This window comes from Phoxinus phoxinus (assembly GCF_949152265.1).
Source record: "Phoxinus phoxinus genome assembly, chromosome: 1".
In the NCBI taxonomy this organism is placed as follows: Eukaryota; Metazoa; Chordata; class Actinopteri; order Cypriniformes; family Leuciscidae; genus Phoxinus; species Phoxinus phoxinus.
In genome coordinates this window covers 24539968-24565792 of record NC_136876.1, presented here as the reverse complement: position 1 = coordinate 24565792, position 25825 = coordinate 24539968, and the positions used below count along the sequence as shown (strand labels likewise).

Here is a 25825-nt window from a genome sequence, read left to right as displayed (position 1 = left end):
GATCCAAATGCAAAAACTGTGACCTAATACATTGATTCATTGCGATTTTTACATGAGACTGAGATGAATCAATGCTGTTACAAATTAGGAATGAATTATTAGTGTTTATCTCAGCCTCACTTCCCATCTGTCTCTGTCTCCCTTTATTTGTTCAGTAACAGTCTCTCAGCAATTCTATACAAAACCAGAACAATAGAAAACAAAAATGTTCTGCTGACAGTGTATATTACTGAGAGTTTGCATTTATCCCACCCTAAGCCGTTGTTAAACACTGAAATGTGTGAAAACATGAATACTGACCAAACATAAAATTTGGTTGTTTCTTCCTTCAAAACTGGCCTAGTTTGCACTAGTGAGAACATGTATATGTTAACTACTGAACAAAAACAGGACAAAAGCACGCACGTCACTGACAAAAATGCTCAAGTTGGGAGCTTGACAAAAGAAATAACAGGTCATGTGATCCTTAATTAATCACCTGGCTGTTAGTATAAAGGCTTGTTGGTTTAAATTTTTAATTGTCCGATAAAGAGCCAGCGTGCTCAAAACATCACCTTGTGTGAGAGACCATTATTACATTTTTGAAATGGAGCTTTGGTGTGCCAACTTTTTTCCTGTTTTTTTATGTTTACTACTATAAAGTCATGAAGCACATGTAAAGTGCAAGCAGATTAATGTGTGCTGGGATTCCACTGACAACCTGTGCTTGCCACATGCACTCCAAACCACATTCCAAAACACTCATACCCCATTTAGTCACAAAAAAAAAGAGGAGGGAATTAGGAGTCACAAAGAGTGAAACTACCAGTGACTGACTGATTACTGCAAACACACCTAGAGAGAAAGATTGCATATTTCGGTCTGTTTCCTTGCATTGATATTAGTAGGAATGAAGGAAAAAAGGAGAGACCTTTACATTTCTGTGTAGTTTTGCTTGGCTTTGAAGCAAATTGGGCAACATTTCTTGCAAAGTAATATGATAGGTAGGCAAGGTAAAGGAATTCAGAACAGGAGGGGCTGAGAAACTAGTAAACTGAGATACAAGGGAAAAAAAGGAAAGATACGGACATCATATTGACATACGCATTGAAGACAGGTGCTTGTGGGAGTTGCCGTGTTCTTGGATCAGATACACCAGGATATCTCAATTAAGGAGTAAATAGTCCTGGTAAGTTTTTTTTATTTATTAGGATAATTAAGGGTCCATCATTTATGGGATAAACAGAGAAAAAGTAGATGGTTTATTTGTTTTTGTTGTATGTATTGTATATATATATACATTAAAATATTTATTTTACGCCTGTTCTGATGAGTATATATAATACTTAATATTATTTATTATTCAATGTTATTATATATATATATATATATATATATATATATATATATATATATATATATATATATATATATGCACACACACACACATAGCCTACATAAAAATATTTATTTGACACTTTTACTTTAATGAGTGTAATACCCTGGTTTCGCAGACAAGGCTAAAGGTTAGCCCCAGACTAAAATGTATGTTTGAGCAACTTGCACTGGCAGATCTTAAAGGCCTGGATATAATAAAATGTATTTAATATATTTATTGTGTAATATTCACATTTTGATTGAACAAAATAAAATTAAACTTTCCTTCAAAGATCAGATTTCTGTTTTTGCATTCACCTGCTGCTCTCCCCCAGAGCCCTCGAGACATCTTTCAATTTCCCGTGGGAATTATGGCGAGCTACCTGTACTACCTGCTCCCGGCAGTAGGGGGCTACGCTCTCACGTCACTGTACTTTCTGAAGAACCCTCATATTCTGCACAGGAGGAAGCAGACAGCCTTCTACTGCACCCACATCTCTCACAGGGGAGGTACAGTATCTGACCTGAGTTCGTAACCACCTCGTGGGTTTGGGATAGCCTACTTGCCTTCGCGTTTAAGATTTAAGCCACATTAAACCTAATTCATTGTTATAATGCTGCAGTTGACTAATCAACTATCGTTCAAAATAAACCAAAATTGTTGCTCTATGCATGTCACAGCCAAATTCCTTCAAGGATAGATTGTCTATCATACAGCATTAAAAGTTATAAACTTATGTTAGAGAAATCCTGTGACTATTTCATAAAACTGTCAGTGAATGGCATTCGATAATTCTGTGTTTATGACAGCGTTTGTGAACGTTTTCCTCATGGGGTTTGTATATAAAGTGCTAGTTAATATGTCACCGAGTGAGTGATTAACTCTTTGAGGAATTTTTATGTTTGTTGTGTGTGTAAGAGTCGGTCCACAGTTTCTGACCTCCTGTTTGTTCTCCGTCCTCAGGCTGTGGTGAAAGGATTGAGAACACTATAGAGGCCTTTACACAGTGAGTGGGAAGCCTATATATGCCTCAAAGCTTTCGGACAGAACAGTAGATCAGTATCAGCTTATTTTAAGTCCCTACTTATATTTGTATGACTGCTTGTCTTTTCACAATCCTTTTATGCCTGCTACAGACTGTGTGATTTCTGCAACCATACATTGCAGATCACTCTGTAGGCTACGACATGGATCTAATGGTGCGTTCATGTCATGTCGTGAAGATCGTATTTACGAGTTTACATGTGCACAATGTCGGATATACGAGTGGGAAGCTCGGGATTTCCAATCTTTACTAGTTGGGGCGTCAATAAGAAACATGGCGGAATACCACCATACTTTATGCTGTGATATTGTCAGGCTTTTCTGTTTACAGCGAAGTAAGCTAATTGCCGGCACAAAATATGACAGTATTATAATATAACAATTGATTATGTAACGACAAATTAATTAAAAACATAAAAAATCAAAACGCACCTGAAGCAAACACACTAAGATGATTATGCTAAATTTCTGACACTGTCAGAAAATGATCGCAGGCTATCTTTGGTCGCAAGACCGTTACAATGGCCATCTTTCACCTCTCTCACTGTACGACGTAGGACCACCGTTTAGGAGCCATGACCACAGAAATGACCACAATTGGTCATCTTTCGTCTGGGACAGCCCAAAGTCGTACAATGTGTACCGGGAATTAGGGGAATATGTCTCCCTAAAATGAACATTCTCTCACTATTTACTCATTATGTTTTTCCGAACATGTATGATTTTATTAGAACATGCTCCAAAATGACAAGAAGTGCCTCAAAACAAGTATAATAAAAATACTTAATATGATTTTTTAAAATGAAATGTCAAGTCTTCTAAATCTGTTTTTTTTCTCAACCAGGGGGCCCAATAAGTCTTAAAATTATTTAAATGTAGTTATATTAGCAGCATAATCTTAAATAATAATGCTAAAAAATAAAAATAAATATGTACAACGTGAAACTGGCATATTTTTTAGTTTCATTTATTAAAACAGAAGTAACAGAGGCACATATAGGAGGGCCTTCGATTATTGAATCTTGGATAAAAGGATAGGCCTTGGAATCAAAATGTGTGAGATCAACTGGTCTAAATTCATATAATAGCTTTGTGTGAGGAACAGAATAAAATATAAAATATAGCTGCAAGCAGCAATTATCCGGGCCAAGCACAAAGAAGACAATGTAAAATTAGTTTGCACGGTATTCAAGAACGGTTTGACGAATCAACTTGAATTCCATAACTTTTTGTCGGCATGGTCTGAAGATGATCTGGTTCAACTTTCGTGAATCGGAGCAACCATCTAGGACGAGTTCGAAAAAGTAGGTTTAAAAAAAAAAGCAAAATGGCAGAAAGATTTACATGACGGAAAATGACGTCATATGATGCAATCGAATCGTCTTGAGCCAAGGAATCAGTGGGAAAATTATGTTTCTATTAAAGTTATTAGCATAAAAATTAGTGAAACTTTGGTTAGTTGGTGGCGCTAGAGGGATTGAGTTAGAGACTCCAATTTTGCTATGGTGACTGTTCAGACTGTTCATAACTTTCCCGCAAGTGGTTCTAAGTTCTATGGGCTGCCATAGACTTCCATACGGAAGAAGAAGAAGAACGCCAAAGATTTCAATAGGTGCCTATACGCACTTTCAGTGCTTGGCCCCTAATAAAGTCATTATTCACTGAAAACATCTGCCCTGACTTGATTAAAATCCTCTCTGTTTGCCTCTCAGTGCTGTTGAAGTGGGCACAGAGATGCTGGAGTTGGACTGTCACTTGACTAAAGATGGTCATGTGATTGTGTCACATGATGAGGACCTCCTGCGGCAGACTGGGCAAGATGTCACCGTCTCCTCCCTAAACCTGGAGGTCAGTGGTCAACACTAACATTTTCTCCTGATATGCTTTTACAAATAATTATCTTATAATTAATAAGGTGGTGCAGTTTCCATGTGGACCTACACAACAGTACTTTTATTCAGCAAGGATAAATACATTTATAATGAAGATTTCTATTACAAGATATATGTTTTTTTTTTTTATTCATCAAATAATCCTGAGAACAATTAATCACGGTTTCCGCTAAAATATTAAGCAGTATAACTGTTTTCAATTGATAAAATGAGAATTATTTATTAAGCAGGAAATCAGCGTATTAGCTGAAGGATCATATGACACTGAAGATTTCATATTACATATTTCAGCATGATGCTGAAAATTCAGCTTTCACATCACAGGAAAAAATTACATTTTTAAATATATTCAAAATTATTTAAACTGTAATAATATTTCACAAACACAATAGACAATATTACTATTTTACTGTAGTTTTGATCAAATCAATGTAGCCTTGTGAGAATAATAGACTTCTTTCAAAAACATTAAAAATCCTTAAGAAATTTTGAACGATAGTTTATATGTTACATGTTCTCTGTTTTGTGTACCTTGTGTTTCTGTTTTTTTTTTGGACCAGATCATATTCTGCCCGGTTCTTTTCTTGTTTCCTGTTCCTGCTTGTAGTCAGTTTGTAGTTTTCTTGTTGATTAGTTGATTGTTCCAAGGTGTGTCTTGTTTGCCAGTTACCCCTTGTGTATATAAACCCCAGTGTTTCTTGGGTCTTGTCCAATGTTGGATGTGTTTTGGTGTCCTCAGTTCTGCTCCTGTGGTTCCTGGTTTCTGCTCCTTGTGCTTGTGTTGTTGTGTGTCTAATAAACTGCATTTGGATCCTACCCTCCCCCGTCTTTGAGTTCTCACCAGCGTTACATGTATAAAAACATTCCTTTTTGGTTAAGTTGTTTTCTGTTTTCATATTTCTTTTCAGGAGTTGCCACCTTATAAAGAGACAATCGAGGTCACCTTCAAGACAGGTTTGTGTTTTTTAGTAATGAAATTGCCAACATATAAAAATCTTTATTAATGCATAATGATTATGCTCTCATTAATTCCCCTTGTACAGGCCACTTCAGCACTGGATCTGACAGAAACTTTGCATTATTAGAGGATGTTTTCTGCAAATTTCCTCATACAGCTGTGAACATCGAAGTGAAGGAAAATAACCCCATGCTGATTGAGAAGGCAAGAGCGGGGTCATTATCGACTTGCACTTCAATATCTGAGTCACATTATGGCCCCATATTTAACTACATCTATTTACTAAGCCTCCCTATTTTCTTTTTAACATTTAGGTTTTATACACTGTCTCTTTCAGATTTCTGATCTTGTGAAAAAATACAACAGAGATGGTATCTCAGTTTGGGCCTCTGTTGACTCCTCCATCATGAGAAATTGTCGCAAAACAGTACGTGTGCATTCATGTCCCACTCTACCTGTTTTGTTTCAGTAATAAATAGTCTTTATACTTTGCTCTTATCTACATCTTTGTCAATGGCAGAACTCCTCTATGCCCTATATGTTCACTGTAAATCGAGGTTTACAGCTGCTCCTGCTGTACTACACTGGTCTTCTGCCATTTGTTCCCCTCGGAGAAAGTTTCCTGCAGTTCTACTTGCCACAAATCTTCAACAGGTCTGTATACACTAACAATTTCCATACTATGTTGTATGCTTGGTAATCACACCGATGCATATTCACTGAGCTCTTTCCTACAGAAACTTTATACCTGATATGTGGATTTTGAGAAGCAGTCTGGTCGTCTTTTTAATTGAAAGGTAACATCTTAGAAGTGGTGTCAAAATAAACCTAAAAATGTCATTTTGTTTGAAATGGTTTTCTGTGCTATACATATTTTTTTGGCAGACTGACATTGAGAAAAGGGATGTTCAAGCACCTCAGAGACCGAGGAATTCAGGTTTGTGGTCATGCTATATCATGTCCTGTTTTGTAATATTAAGAAACTGTATAGTGTATTGAGTAACTTGTTTTATGTGAGAAGCTGTCTAGTTGCATAAACTGCTTAGACAAGTCTTACAAGCTAGTCGTCATTAAAAAAAAACAAAAAACGTTTGGTGCGTCAGTTACATGAAAGTACACTGGTCTAATTTGAATCAAAAAAGTAAAACTTATTACCCTTTGACTAACTGCTAGTTGGTCAGATTAGTTCTAAAGATTGTCTTAACAGTGGCTGTGTTTATGCTATTTGCCTCTGGTCTCAAATTGTAAGTACCTACATGCTTCAAAATTAATAAAACCATGTTCTTCTTTCTGTTTCTCTTTTAGATTCATCTCTTTGTTTGCAATTCGGAACAGGATATTGAGGCTGCATTTGCCGCAGGGGCAACTGGAGTCATGTCTGACTATCCCACCCTGTTATCAAACTATATTAGAAGGTGCAAACAAGCCACATGATCAAATGCACAGAGTGTACCTTTTGTCTAGTCAAACACTGTAAAATTGCAGTTTGCAAGCCAAGTTTATTTTAATGCCACTATTATATTATCAACACTGGCCATAAAGTACAGATGAAACTTGGTTTATGGAATCTTTTTGGGACAATTTGTGACTGAATGAATACATAAAATAAATGGAACTCTCATATTCTACTGTTTAACTTTTTATGGGTGTTCTCTTTGGTCCTTACATTATTATCCCACCATGTCTATTGCATGTTTATTATGGTTTTCAGTCAGTCAGTGTCAGTTTAGCGCCTCCCTCCCTGCCCATGTTTGCAAACAAACATTATTCGACTTTAGTGAGAGACCGTGCAAAGTCCTTTCCAGCTGTGTGACCAACATAGAATCAGTCGACATCAAAGGCTGCCCTGTCCTTTGTCAAATGTAAAATCTTATTTACATCCAAAAATACATTCGTTTTTAGAGAAACATTTTATGTCATACAAAACGTCGGCCGAGGTTCATGCATGCTATATTCAAATCGTCTACGTGACTTATTAATTATCGAACAACCAGGGGACACAAAAATCGCCACTTCCAAAAAAGCGATAAGATAAAGATGACTAAAACACGAGGGCTTGTTGTTTTGACTGGTTGAAATGTTAATGCAACTGTATAGTTCAGGTGACTTCAAAGGCACGGGAAGAACGCATCTGATTGGCTGACCTATATTCAGGACGTCTTTTTCTGGATTGTGATTGGTCGACGGCGTTTTGTTTTGAGCCATATGACGTATAAGACACTTCCTCAAAAAATACAGTAAACAAATTTACGGATTATATTCGGCTGCGACATATTCTGCACGGTGGCTTGTTTGAGTTTTGGAAATTACGAGGCTTTCAGTTAATACCACACGGTTTTTCCATTAGAGCGGGTCGACAGGAGGGACACAAAGGAGGGAATTGTAGGAAAAGCGCAGCGTGCCGCACGATTGTTTGGTTGAGTGCGCTCAAAGTGAGCTCAGTGAATGCTCAGGCTTCATGTCGTTGAGTTGAGAACGCTTCTCTTCTGGTGACAATACTGCGAACAGCGTTTGTCTTGAAGAAATCATTCATAATAGGTGGGTCCTCTTTTATTGTTGCGTAGCATTTCACATGGAGCGAGCATGTTAGAAAGGTTCTAATGTAAAACGACTCCACTCATGGGTTGGGAACCTGAATAATATGCTGAAATTATGAAGCGATATTACTTGAATATGTTAATAAGCTTAGTTTGAAACGTTAATTTAGCGGGCATTGATCTAGCCGCGCGAGTTAGTGATATTTTCCAGTAGCCTAACGTTAGTGATTGGAAGTCCGAATTAATTCCATGTTTCGGCTCTTTCGAACAGTTCGTTTAAAAAAAAACTATTCGGTTCTTTTTTGTATGTTGTTATTACGTAATAGAGTTGTCACCCATCCCGACGTGTCTTTCCCCAACTTCTTTTAAATTTGGCCTTTATATGTTATTTTAATTTCAAAAAAAAAATTTTTTGCAGTGGTGATTCATCTAATAAAATGTTATTTAGTACCTAATTCATTTACTATTTGAATGGTACTTTTAAGTAAAAGTTCTATTTCAATTTACGTTTAAATAAGAGTGTTGGCACATTTTAGTTTAATGCTATTATGGATTGACACAAAGTGAAGTGAATTCGTTTACAGTAAGCTTTATTTGTAATATTGTTGCGATTTGCAAAATTATTTTTGCCCCATCAGTCAAATTCTGGGCTTACTGCAAATTCACTGAATTTTAACATATTTTCGGTTTATTTCGAATCGGTTCTGTACACCGGTTCAAACAAATCGTTGAAGGCACCCGACTCATATGAACGATTCGTTCGCGAGAATCGCGACTCGCGCATCGTTATTTTCCAGCTGCATTGTGGGCCAAGCTGTAGCACTTGAGTCCATACAAAAAAACCTAAATTTAAATCGTAAGGATCTCTGTGGAGATTTATTAACTTGGTAAAGATTTTATAACACAAAATTGTATCTAAACCTGTATTATTACTGCATGCCATAGTTATCCATTGCCTCTCACTCTTGTTTACCCTTGTGCCTGGCGGGCCATATATGGGGTAACTACAGTGTGGGCAGCCAAGCAAAGTAGGTCATGTGGATGTTTCTTTTTTCCTGGTATATCTCTGAAAAAGGATATGAGATGATATTAAAATGTGTTTCAATTGCCTAAACAAAAAATTGCTGTAAATGTCACATCCAGCATGCATAAAAAAATCTATCTCAAAGCATTTAGTCTGCTTTGATGTTCACAACATTACTGGTTTATGTCAATGCCATGCTTCCTAACTACGCAAGACTATTTGGCAACCTCGCCATGAAATGTGTTGGCAGTCAAAGCTGTTTTGTAGCATTTGCCTTTGAGTTTTCATGGTTAGATTCAGATGAGAAGGGGCAGCAGGATTTCTGATCCTTGCAGATATGATCTGACATTGTTTTTGTTTGTGTGTTCTTCAAAGACATGGTGAAGCAGACCAAGGCCAAAACTTTCCAGGCCTATCTAGACTCCTGTCACCGTCGCTACAGCTGCGTCCACTGCCGTGCACACCTGGCTAACCATGATGACCTCATTTCAAAGGTGAGCGTTACTTTCTGTGACTTTTGTGGCACATTTACAGCTAGATTTAGACTCGCTAGAGAGACTTGTTAGACTCGCATGTTTGTGTGTTTTCAGTCATTTCAAGGCAGTCAAGGACGTGCCTACCTGTTCAATTCTGTGTGAGTATCACTTCTAGAGAAAAAAAAAATATCTCAGAAATTTGATCACATCTTGATAGAGGAAATATTTTGTTTAACTGCCATTTTGTGATTCCAGGGTGAACGTGGGTTGTGGTCCAGCAGAGGAAAGGCTGCTGCTGACCGGTCTTCATGCTGTGGCTGATATTTACTGTGAGAATTGCCATACCACACTGGGCTGGAAATATGTAAGTATGTTTTCGAGAAAAATGAACTAGGACACATGCCTACATTACTTATTATCATTACCTTACAGTCTGATCACATTTTCTGTTTTTGTGCTCTTTCTCCCTTCCTCTACAGGAGCAGGCATTTGAGTTAAGTCAGAAGTACAAGGAGGGGAAGTTTATTATTGAATTATCTCACATGATTAAGGATAATGGCTGGGACTGAAGCCTTCAGCCTTTGCTTTAACTTGCTGTCACCACTTGCAATGGCATGAGATATGCTTTCTTTTATATATATATATATATATATTGGGTGATTTGGTGTGTGTTTTATGTGTTTGGAGGTGTACTTGTGTGCAAGGCAGGCTTAGGAGAAACTGTGCTAAAATTCTTAATCAACCACTTAAATTTAGTTTTAAAAAATTCTTGATTTTTGTTGGGATTTTGACATAAGCCCTCAAATTCTCCCTATTAAGTGCAATTCATGAGGTTTAAGCAAAGTGTGATCAAAATGCCAAGATCCAATGACTTTTTATTCAATTAATTTTTACTTTAAAGAACGAGGTCTTTGTAAACGAGGTAGTGTGAGTAAAATTATTTTACTATGCGTTTTGTGTGTGCATGGCTTAGAGAGGATTATGTGCAATATGCGTGTGTGTGTGCATGTGAGAGTTTGCATAAAGGATGATTCATGCCTCCAAATTCAGTCATTTCGGTTGAATTCATCTTTTAATTTACCAAGTCACTGAGGAATCCCAACAAATGAACATCTGCTCATAAGTGTGTTTGTGTGAGCGAGCTTCAGGCTTATTGGCTGTAGAATAGAGAGGGTCCACAGTTGACTGATATTCTTAATACACTTCACTTACAGCTTATACGATGTAATTCATCTTTATGTTCGTCTTGTTTCGTGCATTTTTGTCAATGAGAATGTTGTAAGTATAATCTAACATTTGAGGAGCATGTACAGAGACATTGATCTGATCATGCTAGAGCAGACATGCCATGTAAATGTGTTTATGATTGTGTAGCAAAGTATTTCTTTGAATGCTAAACCATTAATGTATATTATATTAACCTGAATTCTTTACATTAAAGTATGGGGTATAAATGAAAACTTTTGTGTTTTTTAAACTTTATTATTTTTCACCTCCATTGAAATTAGGAGATTTTTTAAAAATCATTTTTAACATTACAGGGCATTAAAAGTAGTGTGCAGTGATCATAAGCATGATGGACTTTTTACAATGGAACATTTTTACTCGCATGTTTACACACACACACACAAATAATATATAGCCTATGACATATGTATAATTAACATGGTACCTTCATACAACAGTTGTAATAAAATAAGTTTCTCAAATTATTTAATGGCTTTCTTCGCAAACTTAAGTAGAAAGGGCACAACTCCTAAATTATTAAGCGTTACATAATGGTCTACAGACGACGCAATTTATAAATAGTCTAGGGCGGAAACGAGAAATCGCCTTTGTTCTTCAGAAACCGCGCGAGCGAAACGGAATAAAGACTACAACCTCCATAATGCTTTGCGAAAACCGGTGAGTCGCGGTGAGCGGTGACGTGGCTACAGTTGCCCAGCAGACCGGGGTGATTTGAACTTCATTTGGATGTGAGTAAAATTAAAATTATATGTCGTTTCTTACGTTTCATTTTAACAATGATATTTGTCAATAGTACTTTGTACACGCTAAAACACGCTGCTTTATTACAGCCCATAATTTTACATCACTATGTCCGGGAAAATCAAAAGCAGGAGTGCTGCAAATGCCGATTCAATATCTGGCAGTGTGTCCTGCGACGAGCGCATCTTACGGGACTGCCATCAGATGTACATAGAACCGGATAGCGGTAAACGACTAACTTACATTCTCATTCATTTATTTGGTTTAAGAAGGTATCAAGAAATTAGATCTGTCTCCAGACGTGGGTGAGAGGTGCTAACGGTAGCCGGATAGCTAAACCCGCCTGTTGGTTTGACATAACGTTATTCACTTTAGAGTGCCCAAAGCATTTAACCTGTTTGCATTCATTACCCTGTAATCCGATAAAGTTTTCTTCTGCATTAAAGGTTAGTTTGCCCAAAAATGAAATTGTCACTCACTCAGTCTCTGAACCTGGATTAAAAATAAATGACACAATTTCTTTCCCAGTCCAGTTTGTCTAACCATAATTCCCTTGTCCTGTAGGACTCATAACAATCGCTCAAACTGTTGGGGTGACCTTGCTGCCTCCCCGAAAAAAGATAACTGTGATGTTGATGGGGAACCACTCAGCTGGAAAGAGCAGCTTTATCAATTGGTAGGCTAATATACATGCATTACAACCGTGTGTGTGTGAGACTGAGAAAGCCTCACAAGCAATAACCCATGCTTTTATTGCTTTTGTAGGTATGTGGAGGAGCATATACAAAGGACAGGGGTCGCTATAGAGACACAGGGCTTCAGCTTTGTTACCAGTGGGCGAAAGAGGGAGTCTCTCACTGTAAGTTTGATCCTCATACATTTCACATACACATTTCATTAAATGTTTTGTGTGACGTGGTTTGGGCACGAAAATGGCACCATTGATATAAATGTATTTCACCTTTTATTGTATAACAACTGTTGTTTGATTTTAGGGAAATGCAACACTGCATCTCTATCCGCACTTCAAACCACTGCAAGACTTTAAAGGTTTGTTGTTGAATTTTGGAAAGTGTATTAAAAGCAGGCCCACACGCATTTAGGTTTACATTGCAAATATGCATGAATTTGTTGAAAAAGCAACTTTCTCTCAATTTCAGGGTTGTCAGAATACCTCGGCACTGAGATTTGCACTTCAAGACAGAAACGTTTCAGCTTGGTGACGTTTGTTGATAGTCCTGGTCTGGTGGATGGAGATATGAAGTACCCCTTTGATGTGGACCAAGCTATTCTGTGGCTCGGTGTGTTTGTGTGTTTAGGAGTTGACATTGTTTTAATGTTTTTATTGCATGTCTATATGTTTAGCATTCTAAATGTATGTTTATGATCCTAATATATGTCTCTGTATTACGATTCTACCTGTCTATATCAGGTGAGCTCTGTGACCTGATCCTGGTCTTCTTTGACCCAATGGGACAGGCTTTATGCAAGCGCACGCTCAGCATTGTAGAGAAACTGAATGAGAAGCAAGGGGACCGTCTCCGTTTTTATCTCAGTAAAGCTGATGAGGCTGGAGGAGAGTCTGATCGACAAGTAAACTGCTCTTATACACACTCATCTTCACTTATATGTTTTATTTTGCATGTACACTACCGTTCAAAGCCATTCTCTTCTGCTCACCAATGCTCATATATTTTTATTTGAATGTATTCAAATATTAACATCTTTTAAAAATAAACAATTTATTCCTGTGGCGGCAAAGCTGAAAGTCTAGACAATGAATAAACAGTGTTTATTTGAAATATAATTTTTTTTGTAGAATTATAATTGTCTTTCCTATCATTTCCATCAATTTTAAAGGTCCTTACCAAATAAACTAATATAATTTAAAAAAAAAATTTTTTACTGACACCAAAGTTTTAAAAGGTAGTGCATGTGACTGTTTTAAGGAAAATAGTTTTTGTTTGACTGCTTGATAATCACATTGATGGCTGTGTTACTGGTTATTTCAGAGAGTTATGATGCAGATTGTGCAGGAGCTATGCAAGCGTCCAGGACTTAACAAGTGTGGTTTTGACATGCCCACCATCTACGTTCCCAACCCTAACAAGGTATCATAAATCTTTCAGCTCCTCGCCATTTTATGCGACAACCGCTTATTTTGTAATATTAATGTATCTTCCCTCACTGACTCCATCAGCCCAGCCGATGTGTCAATCAGATTGAGGAGGCGTGTCGGACTATAGAAAAGACCATAAATCAGACTGTGCAGAACACGCTTAACTCATTGGAGAAGGACTGTAACCTCATCACTGAGGCCATCACTGAGACACTTCATAATGACAGGTAGTGCATTCTTAGATGGGCGTTTGCCTATACAATTTGTATAAATATAATGTTCATCAGATTGCAAATGTCTACTATTATAGTTGCAATTGAGTGTTTTACTCCCTATAGGCAATGCAGTATAGAGAACCGTCGAGCACGTTTTAAGGGTTGTTTGTTGGGCATGCTGGGTTTCACTGTGCCCCTGCTGCTGCTCGTCGCCCTGGTGCTTGGCAGCCTCTCCAGAGGAGTACTGGAGCTCATGCTGGGGGATAAAGGCACAGAGGCACTCTCACTATATGTGGTTAGTATGTATATGCATTCATGTGTACGTGTGTTTGTAATTCTCTGTAGATACTGATGTAAGTGTGGGTTTGTGTGTTCAGGCTCCTGCAGTGAAGGCGTTTGAGTCCCTGTCAGTGGAAGTGCAGCTGTACAGTTGTGCTGGACTGGTTCTGTTGTCCTTCATCTTTCTCCTCCTTGCACGCTTCTCTTTCAGGTGAAAAAAAGCAGATTATAAACTTAAGCCCTATTTGGATGGTAATTGTTTCTCATGTGAATATCAGTAAAACATTTTATTTGCTTGGCACCTCAGTGATAAAACTCATGCATTCGGATGGTGATTTATTCACGGTGGAGTAGTGAGTTTTGTGATACTACGAACCTGGAAACGTGCTGCTCACGTGGTCAGTCGCATGATTGTCTGCTGTAAATAGAATGCCATTTGTTTTGAATAATATGAATACATTTACATTTAATGAAATAATAGGAAAATTATTCTATTAAATCTACTGTTTAAAAATAGGAAGATGGACCCGCTAAAATAGTTCTGTCTTGCATTTTTATCTCAAAATGATGAATGTCATTTTAAAAATATGGAAATTAACGTAAATAAGTTAACGCGGCCTCTTATTTACATGAGGTAAACATAAAGCTGCTTGGTTATTTTTAATGTAGCCTAGGCCTATATAATTGTGTGTATAATAAATGTTATTGCTTTAATGGCTCATTTCAAATGTTTGTGCTTTTTTTCCATCTTTCACTGAGGTGGAGCAGTGATGAAATATTGTTCTTGTAAATAATTCCCAGAATTTCAGTAATACAAGTATACATATTTAGAATGCATACAAATTACAGTGAAGCGCAACAGATATCGTATGGTGCTCCGCAGTGATCAAAACTGATTTAAATGGTGAATTATGAATTGATCTCCTCTTGTAGATTCGGACGGCAATTAAATTGCCACACGATCTTGGTGTTTGCCATAAAACAGTAGGTAATTCGGCAGGGGACTTTTAGGCGGGTAGCGGGAGATAAACGGATTCAGACGGCAAAAAAAAATAATCACTGACTAGCCCCTGTAAATGTTGAAAATAACTTGCGTCCTCATGAGAAACAATTACCGCCCAAATAGGGCTTTAATACATCCAGACACTTGTAGTTTAAAGGGATACATTGCAATTTACTCAGTCATTATTAAGTCTGGCTTTTTCTGTGGTGCACATAAGTACCGGTAGATATTTAGATAAGGGGGGGATATAAATAAAAATCGTATAGTTATTTTATGTCTTGAAATCTTGGAATATAGTATACAAGTTTTATGGTGTATGTACTTTTATTGTGTCTGTGTTCTTTTTCTCTTCATTCCACTTTTAGGACCAAACCAACACTCTCTGGGAAACAAAAGAGACAGCTTCAGGAAAAACTGGAATATGTGCAGGAGGTGGTCAAGACCAAAAAGGTAAAGTGTGCATCTGTATTGTTGATGCATCTAAAGACAGCTACAGTGGTGACTGACTCATCTAATGATTTGCTTGTGTTTTTTTGCAGAAAAATCTTTATGAGGAGTACCTGCGTCAGAGTGTGGGTGATCAAGACATGAACTGAGAGGGATTCTACACTTCAAGGATCTGGATGGGAAGAACACGGCACCCAGCAGTACCACTAAACTGCATCTAATCATTCCTCTAATGTAGTTGACACGGATAAGCTAGTTTATGGGCGCTTAGTTACACATTACTGCTCCTGTAAGCTCTGTCTACCAGCATTAAATAATGATGGAGCTGTGGACCAATACTATGTTTTATTTTATCTCATTGCAATACAATTGTACTGTAAAGGTTAATTGAAGGGCCACATTATGAGATTGGACCTAATGCTCTAAAATATCCTATTGTTGTGTATTAGCATTTTTAAAGTCATCCTCCTCTTCTCTGCCTTGTACCTAAAATATTCCGTATTTTATGGTAAATTACTACAATGACTGAAGAATGAGGAGCCCTTAATATATGGCATGAGATTCTAATGACTCCTGGTATTTATTCACATCATTGTCAATTTTAATAGAAATATTGAAGCTGGCTTTTTGTATACCATGGTTTCCTACATTTGTATGTCAACTTATTGCTGTTGTGATAATAAAATATAATAAATCTATGTGTATTTGGTTTATAATTGGCATCCAGGAACTTTCAGAAAGATTCTTAACTAGGTCAAAGTCAACATCCAAATCCTCCCTGGAATCTGTTGCATTTGTGTTGAAAAATCATATTTCAAATTCTTTGTTTTGCTGTAATTTGTATATTTTAATATGAAATCAGAATCTAATGTCAAAAAACTAAATCGTGCGACCATTATTTTCCTGAGCCCAAATTGTTGGAGAAAAAATATGTCTTAATCAGGCCTTTACGAGTATTTTAATTTAGATTATTTGATCATGGAAATGTCTATAGTGAATTTACGTCATGACTGCATTCAAGCAGACCGCATGGGATCTCTTGGATTGTCCACATCCTCTCTGGATCCGTCTCAAAATCTAGTGAGCTGCCTACCTAGACAGCATCACAGGCGCGCGCTCTCAGTCTGTGGACGCCTTTGCTTTGAGGCCCAAAAACGCGGTCTGTGTAACTAGCTCAGCTCACTAGATTTAAACCAGTCTGCGTGTAAGTGTGTGTGTGGCTGGCTGACTGGCTCTAGGGAGGATGGTTAGGTAACATCCGCAGGATTGAACCGGGGAAAGTTGTTTCCTGAACTCTTGGTGCAGTTTGTTGAAGCCCGGCCCTGCTACACTTCACACAGGAAAGGGAAGACGGATGCGGACGAAGGGAAAAATATCGAAACGAAACGAAAATATCGATATAAATGACTTGAGACCATGGAAGTGTCGGACACATCAGCATTGCGCAGTGAGGAGAATAATGGTATGAATATATTAGTACATGTAAATTACAGTGTGTCGATGTAAACATTGTTGTTAGTTATTCCGTGATTTTTTTAGATTAACGCTGTCTTCATGTGCTATCGGAAATTTCCTACTTCCCACGTCTGAAGTCGTCATTACGAGCACATCGCATTAAAATGTCGACTTGAGAGGGGAAAACTAGTATTTACGATAATCACGATCTAGCAGAAATCCATAACAATGACCATTTTGAGCTCGACCTGCAAACACATCCGATCATGTAACGTTAGCTGACAAAGCTTTAAAGCGTAAGTTACAGACCTCATTATATTTGACATAAGGGTTTCACAAAAATTGTGGACCGTTTTCTATTGATAAGAATAATAGCAGAAAAGCGGTGCAGCAAAAATCAACAGGTGTTTACAACTAGAGTCAATATAAGAATCTTAGCCGTGTCAGGTTTAAATCTTGAATAGGCATCGGACAAATCAAATCAAGTACTTTGTGGGTTAATCTGCTTTTGGCAAAATCCATCTTGTTAATGAAGTAGAGCTTTCATGTGTGTCACTTATCTGTCACACACCTGTTTTCATATTATGCACCTGTTTTAAACGATTCTTTAAAAACAAGACGGAGGATAAGAAAGGGAACAAGGCTACTATTTAGAAGAGTTTCAGAAGTCCTGTATTGTTTCCCTGCAGAACTACAGACACAGCTAATCGAGTGCCGAGCTCAGCTGGAACACTGGCAGGGTGTGGCGAGGATCTGTGAGCTGAGCAAACAGGAGGAGCTGCAGGATCTGCAAAAACAATGTGACCAGGAGATTCAGTCCTTGCATGAGGCTCTGAGAGGTGAGGAGCGAGAGGGAGGGAGAGATTGCATTAGTATGGTCCACCTAAGGTGGAGGTAAAGCACAAGTCCGTTTGGGGATTGTTGATTGGTTAGTTCACTTTCAAAAAAACTTTTGCTGATAATTTACTCACCCCCATGTCATCCAAGATGTCCATGTCTTTCTTTCTTCAGTCGAAAAGAAATTAAGGTTTTTGATGAAAACATTTCTGCGTATTACGTGACTTCACGAACGCGCATCACAGAACAGAGCAAGGCGAGCATTTGTGCTTATAAAACTTAAACTTTTTTATTTATTTTTGAAATGACGAGCGTTTCGCTAGATAAGACCCTTATTCATCGTCTGGTATCGTTTAAAGCCCGTTGAAGCGGCACTGACACTGTCATTTGGACCTTGAACCGTTTGGTCCCCAGTGAAGTACATTATATGGTTCTACCCTATGGTGATGATAGGGTAGAAAAGATACCCATATATCCGAGTGAAGCGGCTTCTCAAACAAGAAAAGATGTAGAACAGGACTTGATTTTGTCCATCAGGATTTCATTGGATCATTGGATCCTTGTGGTTTGCTTTTGCTGCAATCTCATGTGAGTGACGGGTTGTCCCTAGCCTGGCTCCGCCCTCCTACGTACTTCCGCTCAATTTTCATTTTCCTTCAGTACTACGTCTGGGCTTGCGGTCTTGGGTTTTCTCCACTAAATTTTTTACCTGTTCAACCAGCGAACAGAGGGAGTGGTTGAGAACGATGACGTTTAGGTCGTGTGCTAGTTTGAGTCGTCATACGTCAGGAGACTCACAACCAAACGTTAGCGATTGGTTATGGCAGATCCAGAGTGGCTCTGGGCAGATCCAATAGTTTTAAACTTCAACAGAGTACCCGCACAAGGAAGTTAATGCTTGTCAATGGAGAGAGGCCAGACTCTCTGTCCAAATGAAATGTACGAGAGTCTGGTAGGACCAGGCTAGGTTGTCCCGCCCTCACGCTAGCAAACATTGTCGATTGATTTGCAAATTAAAATGAACCGTTCTTATTTTTCATTGAACATTGTTATTATAAATTATTTATCGTTGCACACATTATTATTTAAAAAAAAATGAATGTGCCCGTAAAATCTTTAATCAAAGTAACTCTTGCAGTAACTGCTCTTCTCTGATGATGTGTTTACTGACGTGAGGACGGGACAACCTGTCACTCACGTGACATCACAGCAATAGCGAACCACAATCATCCAATCAAGAAATCAAAGAAACAATTACATACACAAAATATTGTCACATAAAATGATGGACAAACAAATACAATTATAACCGAATATTACTAGGGCTGTAATCTCCCAGTCGATTAGTCGATTGTTGGTCGATACGTTCTGTTAATATTACATTAAAACACATAATGTAAATAATATATACATAAAAAATAAATTATAAAATAAAAATTGGGTCACACACCTTAGATTAGGGTACAATTCTCACTATTAACTAACTACTATCTATGATTTTTGCCTCAAACTCCTAATTACTGCTTATTAATAGTTAATAAGGTAGGTGTAAAGTTTAGGTATTGGGTAGGATTAAGGGATATAGAATATTTTTATGCAGAATAAGGCATTAATATGTGCTTTAGGCACACACGCACACTAGCACACACACGCAAGGTCTCTCTCTCCCTCTCCCTGGCGTGCGCGTGCTACGCATGCGCGCTCTTGCTCGCTCGCTCTAGATTCTGTGAGATTTTAACTCATTTGCGGGCATCGGGGAGCCGCTATCAATATGCGGGAGACTTGCGGGAGACTTGGCATGTCTGAGCAGTATAAATCACTTTACTCTGCTGACGTATTTTAACCCGGTCGCTCTAAATCTGTCTCCATTCCTGTATACAACACTTGCTTTTCACAATCCAGTTAACAACTGCCTTCCTGTTGCTCAAACAGTAGAGTATGGAACTGAACTGATTCAAAACATATAGTATACCTTGAATGTAATGTAAGTCACTTTGGATAAAAGCATCTGCCAAATGCATAAATGTAAATGCAATCGATACAATAAAATCTCACCCTACATTTGTTTTTTGTCCGATAAGCCATCGCACTCAGATTTGTCACAATTCAGAAGTCGGTTGCATTTTCCATTCCATTTGCTAACTTGTAATGTCACGAAGTAGAATTTTACCCAAAGAACTGGAATCGACAGGAAATGTTTCATAATTACTCAATGACTGATTCCAATTCCTTGACATCCAGTTCTTCTGTTATTTTCCCACCTCAGAAACAGCTGCTCAGTATGAGGCCAGATTATCTGCTTTGCAGTCAGAGCGAGCACAGTGGAGGAGAGCCGTTCTGCCCCATGACACTAAGGTTAGTGTGTTTCTGTGTCCTCCCTCTTTTTTCTCTCTCTATCTCTTATCCAAGGACCCATGCCAAGACACAAGTACTGGTGTTGTCTCAAAAAGTTTATTTCCCCTAGTCATATTATTGCAAACTTCTTTCACTTTCTGTATTACAGTGTCCCTCTTTCACTTTTAGTCTTTTTCTAAATCATTTCTCACTTCTCATTGTGCATGTAGGGCAATAAGGGCACCTTAAAAAAGGGCAAGCTGGCGGATACCTCTCCCAACAGTGAGGGAGCACAGGGTGACTCCTCTCCCCCGCGATGTTCTGACCATGAGGGGTCAGGGTCCGACTCTGATCCACTGGAGCTGTTGGGAGAGACGTCAGATACAGAGACGACAGGCCTCATGATGGATTACTTCCCCCAGCACTGTGACTCTGCCTCCATGTCTTCTTTCTCTATGGACACTCCCTCCTTCCCCCGACATCCGCCTCCTCAAGAAGACACCGCCTCACTGGTGTCCACAGGAACGCTGGTGCCTGAAGCTATCTACCTGCCTCCACCAGGACACAGGCTGATCTCGCATACTGACTGGGACAAATTGCAAGCACATGTCAGTATAATTCTAGTCATCCTAGCAGGGTTTTTATTGCCATGGACAACTGGATCAGGAAATTTTAAAACTGCTGTTACCAGGCCTGGAAATGTACAAAATACTAAAAAGTAATGGAAAGTTTTCCTAGTTACGCTTGGCTCTAAAATATTTTATCAATTAGAAATTGCTCTTCATGAGCGCAGCCCTTATCCAGTAAGTTGCAAACAGTTGAAAACATCATAGACATTTGCCATTTAAAAAGTGTGGGACATTTCTAGCCTGTTGTTTGTTAATCAGTGCGTTAGAGATCACTGATGTCAATGCGGGATGCCACCATCTATCAACTTATTTGTTGAATGTTTTGCAATGCCATTATAGCTTGTAGAGCTACAAGAGGAGCTGACAGAGCTTCAAAAGCAGAAAGCTGATCTGGAGAGAGAACTGGATGTGCAAAGCACAGAGACGCAAAAACAGGTACAGAAACTCTCAGTTGCTGTCTTTCGCCAGAGATCTTTTGTTGCAAACAAGGCATGGACAAATTAAAAAGCACATATATGCAAAAAATTATTTGACCATCTCTTATGTCTGGATTACATTGCACTTATGGACTGTAACTCTTAAATTCTCCCCTTTGTATGATAAAGAAATGATCTGGGATACAGCTTTATAAAATATATTACTGTTCAAAACTTTAGAGTCGGTAAGATTTAACTTTAGTCTATTTTAAAATGTAATTTATTCCTGTCAGCATTATTATTCCAGTCTTCAGTGTCACACTATCCTTTAGAAATCATGATGATTTGCTGCTCAATTTCTTATTTCATGATAAAAACAGTTGTGCTGCTTAATATTTTAGTGCCAACAAAATATTTTTGATGAATAGAAAGTTCAAAAGAGTAGTAACGTTATAAAAGTATTTACTGTCACTTTTGATCAATTTAATGTCTCCTTGCTGAATAAAGGTATCAGTCTTACTGACACCAAACTTTTTAATGGATGTAAAAATATAATATAGTTTTCTAATGTGGTTTAATTTCTCTGAGCATACACCCTGATATAGCATGACTGCAGATGATTACTTGCAAAACAAATTCTCATATATTGATATCTTTGTGTTTTTGTTTTTGTTTATTGCAGTTGTCATTACTTCAGTCTCAGGTGCTGACTTCTGAGGCCCTCCTTCAAGACCTACAGAAATCTTTTAGCCAGTCACAAAATGCTGTTCAGAGCAGATTGGTGAGTAGTAGGTTGACTCCATGAGCCAAAATCCTGATAAGAACACAAACTCACAAACTCACTAAGTCTGCATGTATTTTTTTTTACCCAGGCAGAGCTGTCTTACTCTCAGAAGAGAGTCTGTAATGAACTCTCCAAGTTGAAAGGTGAAGACACTGATGTGGATGAAAATAGCCTTCCGCCCCACAGTCCAACTCTAGAGGTATGCAAGTGTGTATCTTTACAAGTGGATTTGATGAAAGGAAGCCAGAGGTCTGGAATAATTTAATGTTGTGTGTGTATTTGTGTTAATGAGTCTATATCTCAGTGTATATCTCTATACATAGGCAGCTCACTGTGAGGAGAGGCTTCGTATCGAAATCGTCAACCTACAGGAACAGCTGGAGACACGCACAGAGGAGAGTGGTCAGTCTATAATATATTACATTACATTCACATTTGTGCATTTGGCAGATGCTTTAATCCAAAGTGACTTACATTGCATTCAAGCTATATAGTTTTGCACAATAAAACATTTGATTCATGTCTGCCAATCTGTTCTGTTTGTTGAAGCTTTTGATTGTTTTCTCTGCATTGACGCATGTGTTCTCCTCTCTCTCCTCCTCCTCATCTTTCTTGTCACATCTGCTCCTCCAGAGATTTTAGAAGGCAAGTCACGTATACTTTGACTTTTAGTCAGTTCTAGTTCACAGAAAAATAACAAAAGATCCTAGTTGTTATTTGAGGGTAGGTGTTGATATTCTAGTGTGCCCAGTGTCAGTTTGTGATTTAAAATCTCTCGCCCTCAGTCAAGCTTGCCAGCCTGACAGTAGAGACGGACCGCATACAGATCCAAAGGGAAAAGGTAGTCTATTCTTATATTAATTCTTAGGTGTGTGATTTCTTGTGGGACTAGCTGGTTTTCAAAAAGGCTTCCTTTTTTTCTTTTTTTTGGGTTGGGGGATTCACAATCAAAAAATTCCTTCAAGATATCTTGTAAACGTCAAATCCCATTTGTTTGTACTTCAGTGCCATTGTAACCTGTGAAGGATTTCTCTATAAGTTTAGGTCCTTTGCTTTTAGTCCTACCATTTCCAGTGTGATATCATCGGTGTATTGTTGTTGTTATTGTATATAAAACGTATATATAAATTCTAATTCTAAATATACTTTTTTTCATAACATGATCGTCTCATTATTTAATCACATTACCGGTACGAAGAGTTAAGACATTTTTATACAAAATTGGATTACGAAATGGAAAAATAATCCCATTCATCCCTTATAATTGGATGCACTCACAAAATGAAACGTGTACATAATCCGGCCATGTGACAACCATGTAGAATAGTGCTGTTGCATATTACAAAAACTATCAGTGTATATACGATGCGTTATGCCAGTATTCCAGTGAGAACGTAGCCATCATTCCATCTGTGTGTGTGCAGCTGAAGGCTGAGCTGCAGGAGTGTCGCGTGGAGGTGCAGGGTCTGCGGGTGGCGCTTGCTCACCTTCAGAAAGAGAACAAGTCTCACATCCAGGAGAAGGTAGGCCTGCATCTTGTTGTGCAAAGTTGAATATGATTGCATTTTATTCTGGTAGTTTACATCTCTGTATCTTTCAGGCGGTGTTAAAGCAGCAGTGTTTAGAGTATCGCAGTCAGGTGATCAGTCTGCGCTCTCAACTAGACACTAGTCAGGCTGTGCAGAAGGATTTTGTGCATCTTTCACAGTCACTGCAGGTACTGGATCAGCATGACGTTCTTACTCTTCTAACAATGCAGTCTCTGTTGACAATCAATTTTTGATGTACAAATAAGGACTTGCTCTCACTACATGATTTCTACTCTAATTTTGGTATTGCATACAAAACTTTGAGCATGAGATGCAATTTTTGACGTCACATATAATATTTTGTTTGAATTTATTGCTACATTCTTGTAGTTTGAGCCAGTAGTGTATCTCATTCAATGAGAGAGCATAAAGCAGGATTAAGCCTGAACAAAAAACAACTTTAAACAAAAATATTTATATATATATTTTATTAATGTGTTCTGTGTATGTCTGTTTTTATAAAATCTTTGATTAAAAATAAATGTAAAAACAATAAAAAAAATTATAACCCAAAATTCATATTAAATTACACATTGTGTAATATTTTTACAAGTAGAAAAAATTTGCCCTCATACAAGGAAAAAATAATGATTCATTATTAAAAATAATAATATTATTAATAAGTTAATACATTTTTGACATGACTTGACTGTCCTGCTGCACTTTTTGTATTCTGACAGTTGTCTAGTGAGCTCACAAGTCTTGTATATAAGACTCTCCACAAGTCTTATGTACTTTATAACTGTGACAGTTTTTTTTGTGTGTGTTAATTTGTGTTGGAAATTTTGTGTTAAAGTTTGCACTGTTTTTAAATAGATTTTAATTTCCTCTCTGCATTCTCAGGTGAAATTGGAGCAGATTCGCCAAGCAGAATCATTGAACCAAGTCAAGCAGATCCTAGGAGAGGAGATTGAAGAAATCAGTGATTTACCTGCTGATGCCACATAAAACAATAAATATAAGAACAGGTGACTTTTTTTCAGAAGACCAAAAGAAAGAGACTCTGTGGGCAAAGAGGTGGTCCCAAGTTGAGGTGGGCTGCCTACATTTAAAGAAATGCATTGACATTGATCGAAGACCATTCCTGCACACATGGATTCACAATGCTTCCAATGATCTCAAAACATACCGGCTAAACATGATTCCTTATCAATCTGAACAAATTGGAATTGCTAATACTTGAATTTTGTGAAATTCAAACTACTATCTGTTCTAGACTTAATGCTACTGCAGTGTAAGTTGTATATTGCTGGCCTAATCCTTCTTTCCTAGTAGATACTGACGGATATAAATAAATAACTCATTATCAGCACCTGTCACCAGCAAAAACCAAAAACATACTGGGGATGGAGACTGGGGGCAATTGTACATTATTATTATTATTCCCCCATTATAATAAACTACTATAGATCAACCTGATATATTTAAGAAATATAAGAAAATAAAACCTATGTGCCAAAGTAACCGTACCATTAATAAACAATATTTGATATTATGAGTCTTTATCAATATATATTACATGTCTTTAATTGCTGAATATTTTTGGTGCTAATATATTAGCTGTGTAAAAAATGTTTAAAGTAAAAGTGGGTCATGAATACAACTGTTAGATATGAGATACATAATTTTTACTAAAATATTTTACTATTTAATATATATTTTAAGTGTAACTAGTTTTTGACTAGATACGAATCTAATGATGGTTTGTGAAATTACTAGTGAAATCATGCTTATTTGTGTGTTTTTTGTTTTTTTTAACTAGTGTTACAATTGTCCCCGGCCATGATGAAATCTTTTGAGTACTACCAGCAACAGTGTTAGCATATTCCTTCAGTTAACTTAAAACCAACAATAAATACATTAAAACTTTAAACAGCATAAGAAAATGTAACATGTAATGTAATAATTTTTATACCTCAAATGATTTTTATGTGGAAACGTTCTCTCAACTCAGTATATGCTGAAAAGGTGTCATCACTTAAATCTGCATATATTTTGTGTGTTACAGTTACCCCTCACTATACTATTATCTACCCTACAATAATGAGTCGTGCATTCAGTTTATGGCCAAAGTCACTTTACTGGAAAGAGCCATCAGTTCATTATGAAGTATCTGGTGCCTGAGCCAATGAGCAGTGGAAGATTAATGATATGTGATAAAACTCTAAATCTGTTTGAATGGGGCTAATAAATGTTAATGTAAATGTAGCACAATGTTAGTAACAAATCTGAATGCATTAAATATGAAAAATTAAGAATAAACTAAAAGACGGTATCAGACCACGCTTGTTTTTTATACACATCTTTATTTTAAGAATAGCATTTTCATTGGAATATACTGTTCATAACAATATATATTAAGTCTTAATACATATACATAACACTTTTTACTTAAATAACTTTTTTTTTTCTTTTGGTTTAACATTTTATGGGTGATTTTC

General features: G+C 37.4%; 4 protein-coding genes across 8 annotated transcripts; all 4 read left to right on the top strand.

The window, feature by feature from the left end:
* Positions 1 to 817: 817 nt before the first annotated feature.
* On the top strand, positions 818 to 7155 carry gdpd3a (glycerophosphodiester phosphodiesterase domain containing 3a). The gene is made up of 11 exons (XM_079624240.1): positions 818 to 1168; positions 1692 to 1866; positions 2321 to 2363; positions 4114 to 4249; positions 5202 to 5247; positions 5337 to 5455; positions 5589 to 5678; positions 5772 to 5905; positions 5989 to 6048; positions 6137 to 6188; positions 6557 to 7155. Exons 2-11 carry the CDS (start codon positions 1728 to 1730, stop codon positions 6683 to 6685), a joined length of 948 nt encoding a protein of 315 aa, XP_079480366.1. The 5' UTR covers positions 818 to 1168; positions 1692 to 1727; the 3' UTR covers positions 6686 to 7155.
* Positions 6557 to 10744, top strand: ypel3 (yippee-like 3). Of its 2 annotated transcripts, none has more exons than XM_079624303.1 (5): positions 6557 to 6666; positions 9188 to 9306; positions 9403 to 9446; positions 9544 to 9652; positions 9768 to 10744. In XM_079624303.1, the coding sequence occupies exons 2-5, from the start codon at positions 9190 to 9192 to the stop codon at positions 9855 to 9857; spliced, it is 360 nt and encodes a 119-aa protein (XP_079480429.1). In that variant the 5' UTR covers positions 6557 to 6666; positions 9188 to 9189; the 3' UTR covers positions 9858 to 10744. The 2 variants fall into 2 exon arrangements, with proteins under 2 accessions (XP_079480429.1, XP_079480428.1); XM_079624302.1 differs by lacking the exon at positions 6557 to 6666 and adding an exon at positions 7486 to 7789.
* Positions 10745 to 11119: 375 nt separating this feature from the next.
* On the top strand, positions 11120 to 16038 carry LOC307004741 (uncharacterized protein). 2 transcript variants are annotated; one of them, XM_079624162.1, is made up of 13 exons: positions 11120 to 11264; positions 11367 to 11503; positions 11842 to 11953; positions 12043 to 12136; positions 12273 to 12327; positions 12438 to 12578; positions 12710 to 12870; positions 13290 to 13388; positions 13478 to 13623; positions 13735 to 13906; positions 13989 to 14101; positions 15259 to 15343; positions 15433 to 16038. In XM_079624162.1, the coding sequence occupies exons 2-13, from the start codon at positions 11386 to 11388 to the stop codon at positions 15487 to 15489; spliced, it is 1353 nt and encodes a 450-aa protein (XP_079480288.1). In that variant the 5' UTR covers positions 11120 to 11264; positions 11367 to 11385; the 3' UTR covers positions 15490 to 16038. The 2 variants fall into 2 exon arrangements, 1 of the variants encoding a protein (XP_079480288.1); XR_013799131.1 differs by having other exon boundaries at positions 11140 to 11264; positions 13989 to 14463; positions 15133 to 15343.
* Positions 16039 to 16619: 581 nt separating this feature from the next.
* Positions 16620 to 25663, top strand: rabep2 (rabaptin, RAB GTPase binding effector protein 2). Of its 3 annotated transcripts, none has more exons than XM_079624141.1 (12): positions 16620 to 16802; positions 17485 to 17634; positions 19899 to 19987; positions 20206 to 20574; positions 20935 to 21030; positions 21694 to 21792; positions 21884 to 21994; positions 22119 to 22197; positions 22581 to 22636; positions 23220 to 23318; positions 23396 to 23512; positions 24228 to 25663. In XM_079624141.1, exons 1-12 carry the CDS (start codon positions 16757 to 16759, stop codon positions 24330 to 24332), a joined length of 1416 nt encoding a protein of 471 aa, XP_079480267.1. In that variant the 5' UTR covers positions 16620 to 16756; the 3' UTR covers positions 24333 to 25663. The 3 variants fall into 3 exon arrangements, with proteins under 3 accessions (XP_079480267.1, XP_079480266.1, XP_079480268.1); XM_079624140.1 differs by having other exon boundaries at positions 20197 to 20574; XM_079624142.1 differs by lacking the exons at positions 22581 to 22636; positions 23220 to 23318; positions 23396 to 23512; positions 24228 to 25663 and having other exon boundaries at positions 20197 to 20574; positions 22119 to 22421.
* The last annotated feature ends 162 nt before the right edge of the window (positions 25664 to 25825 follow it).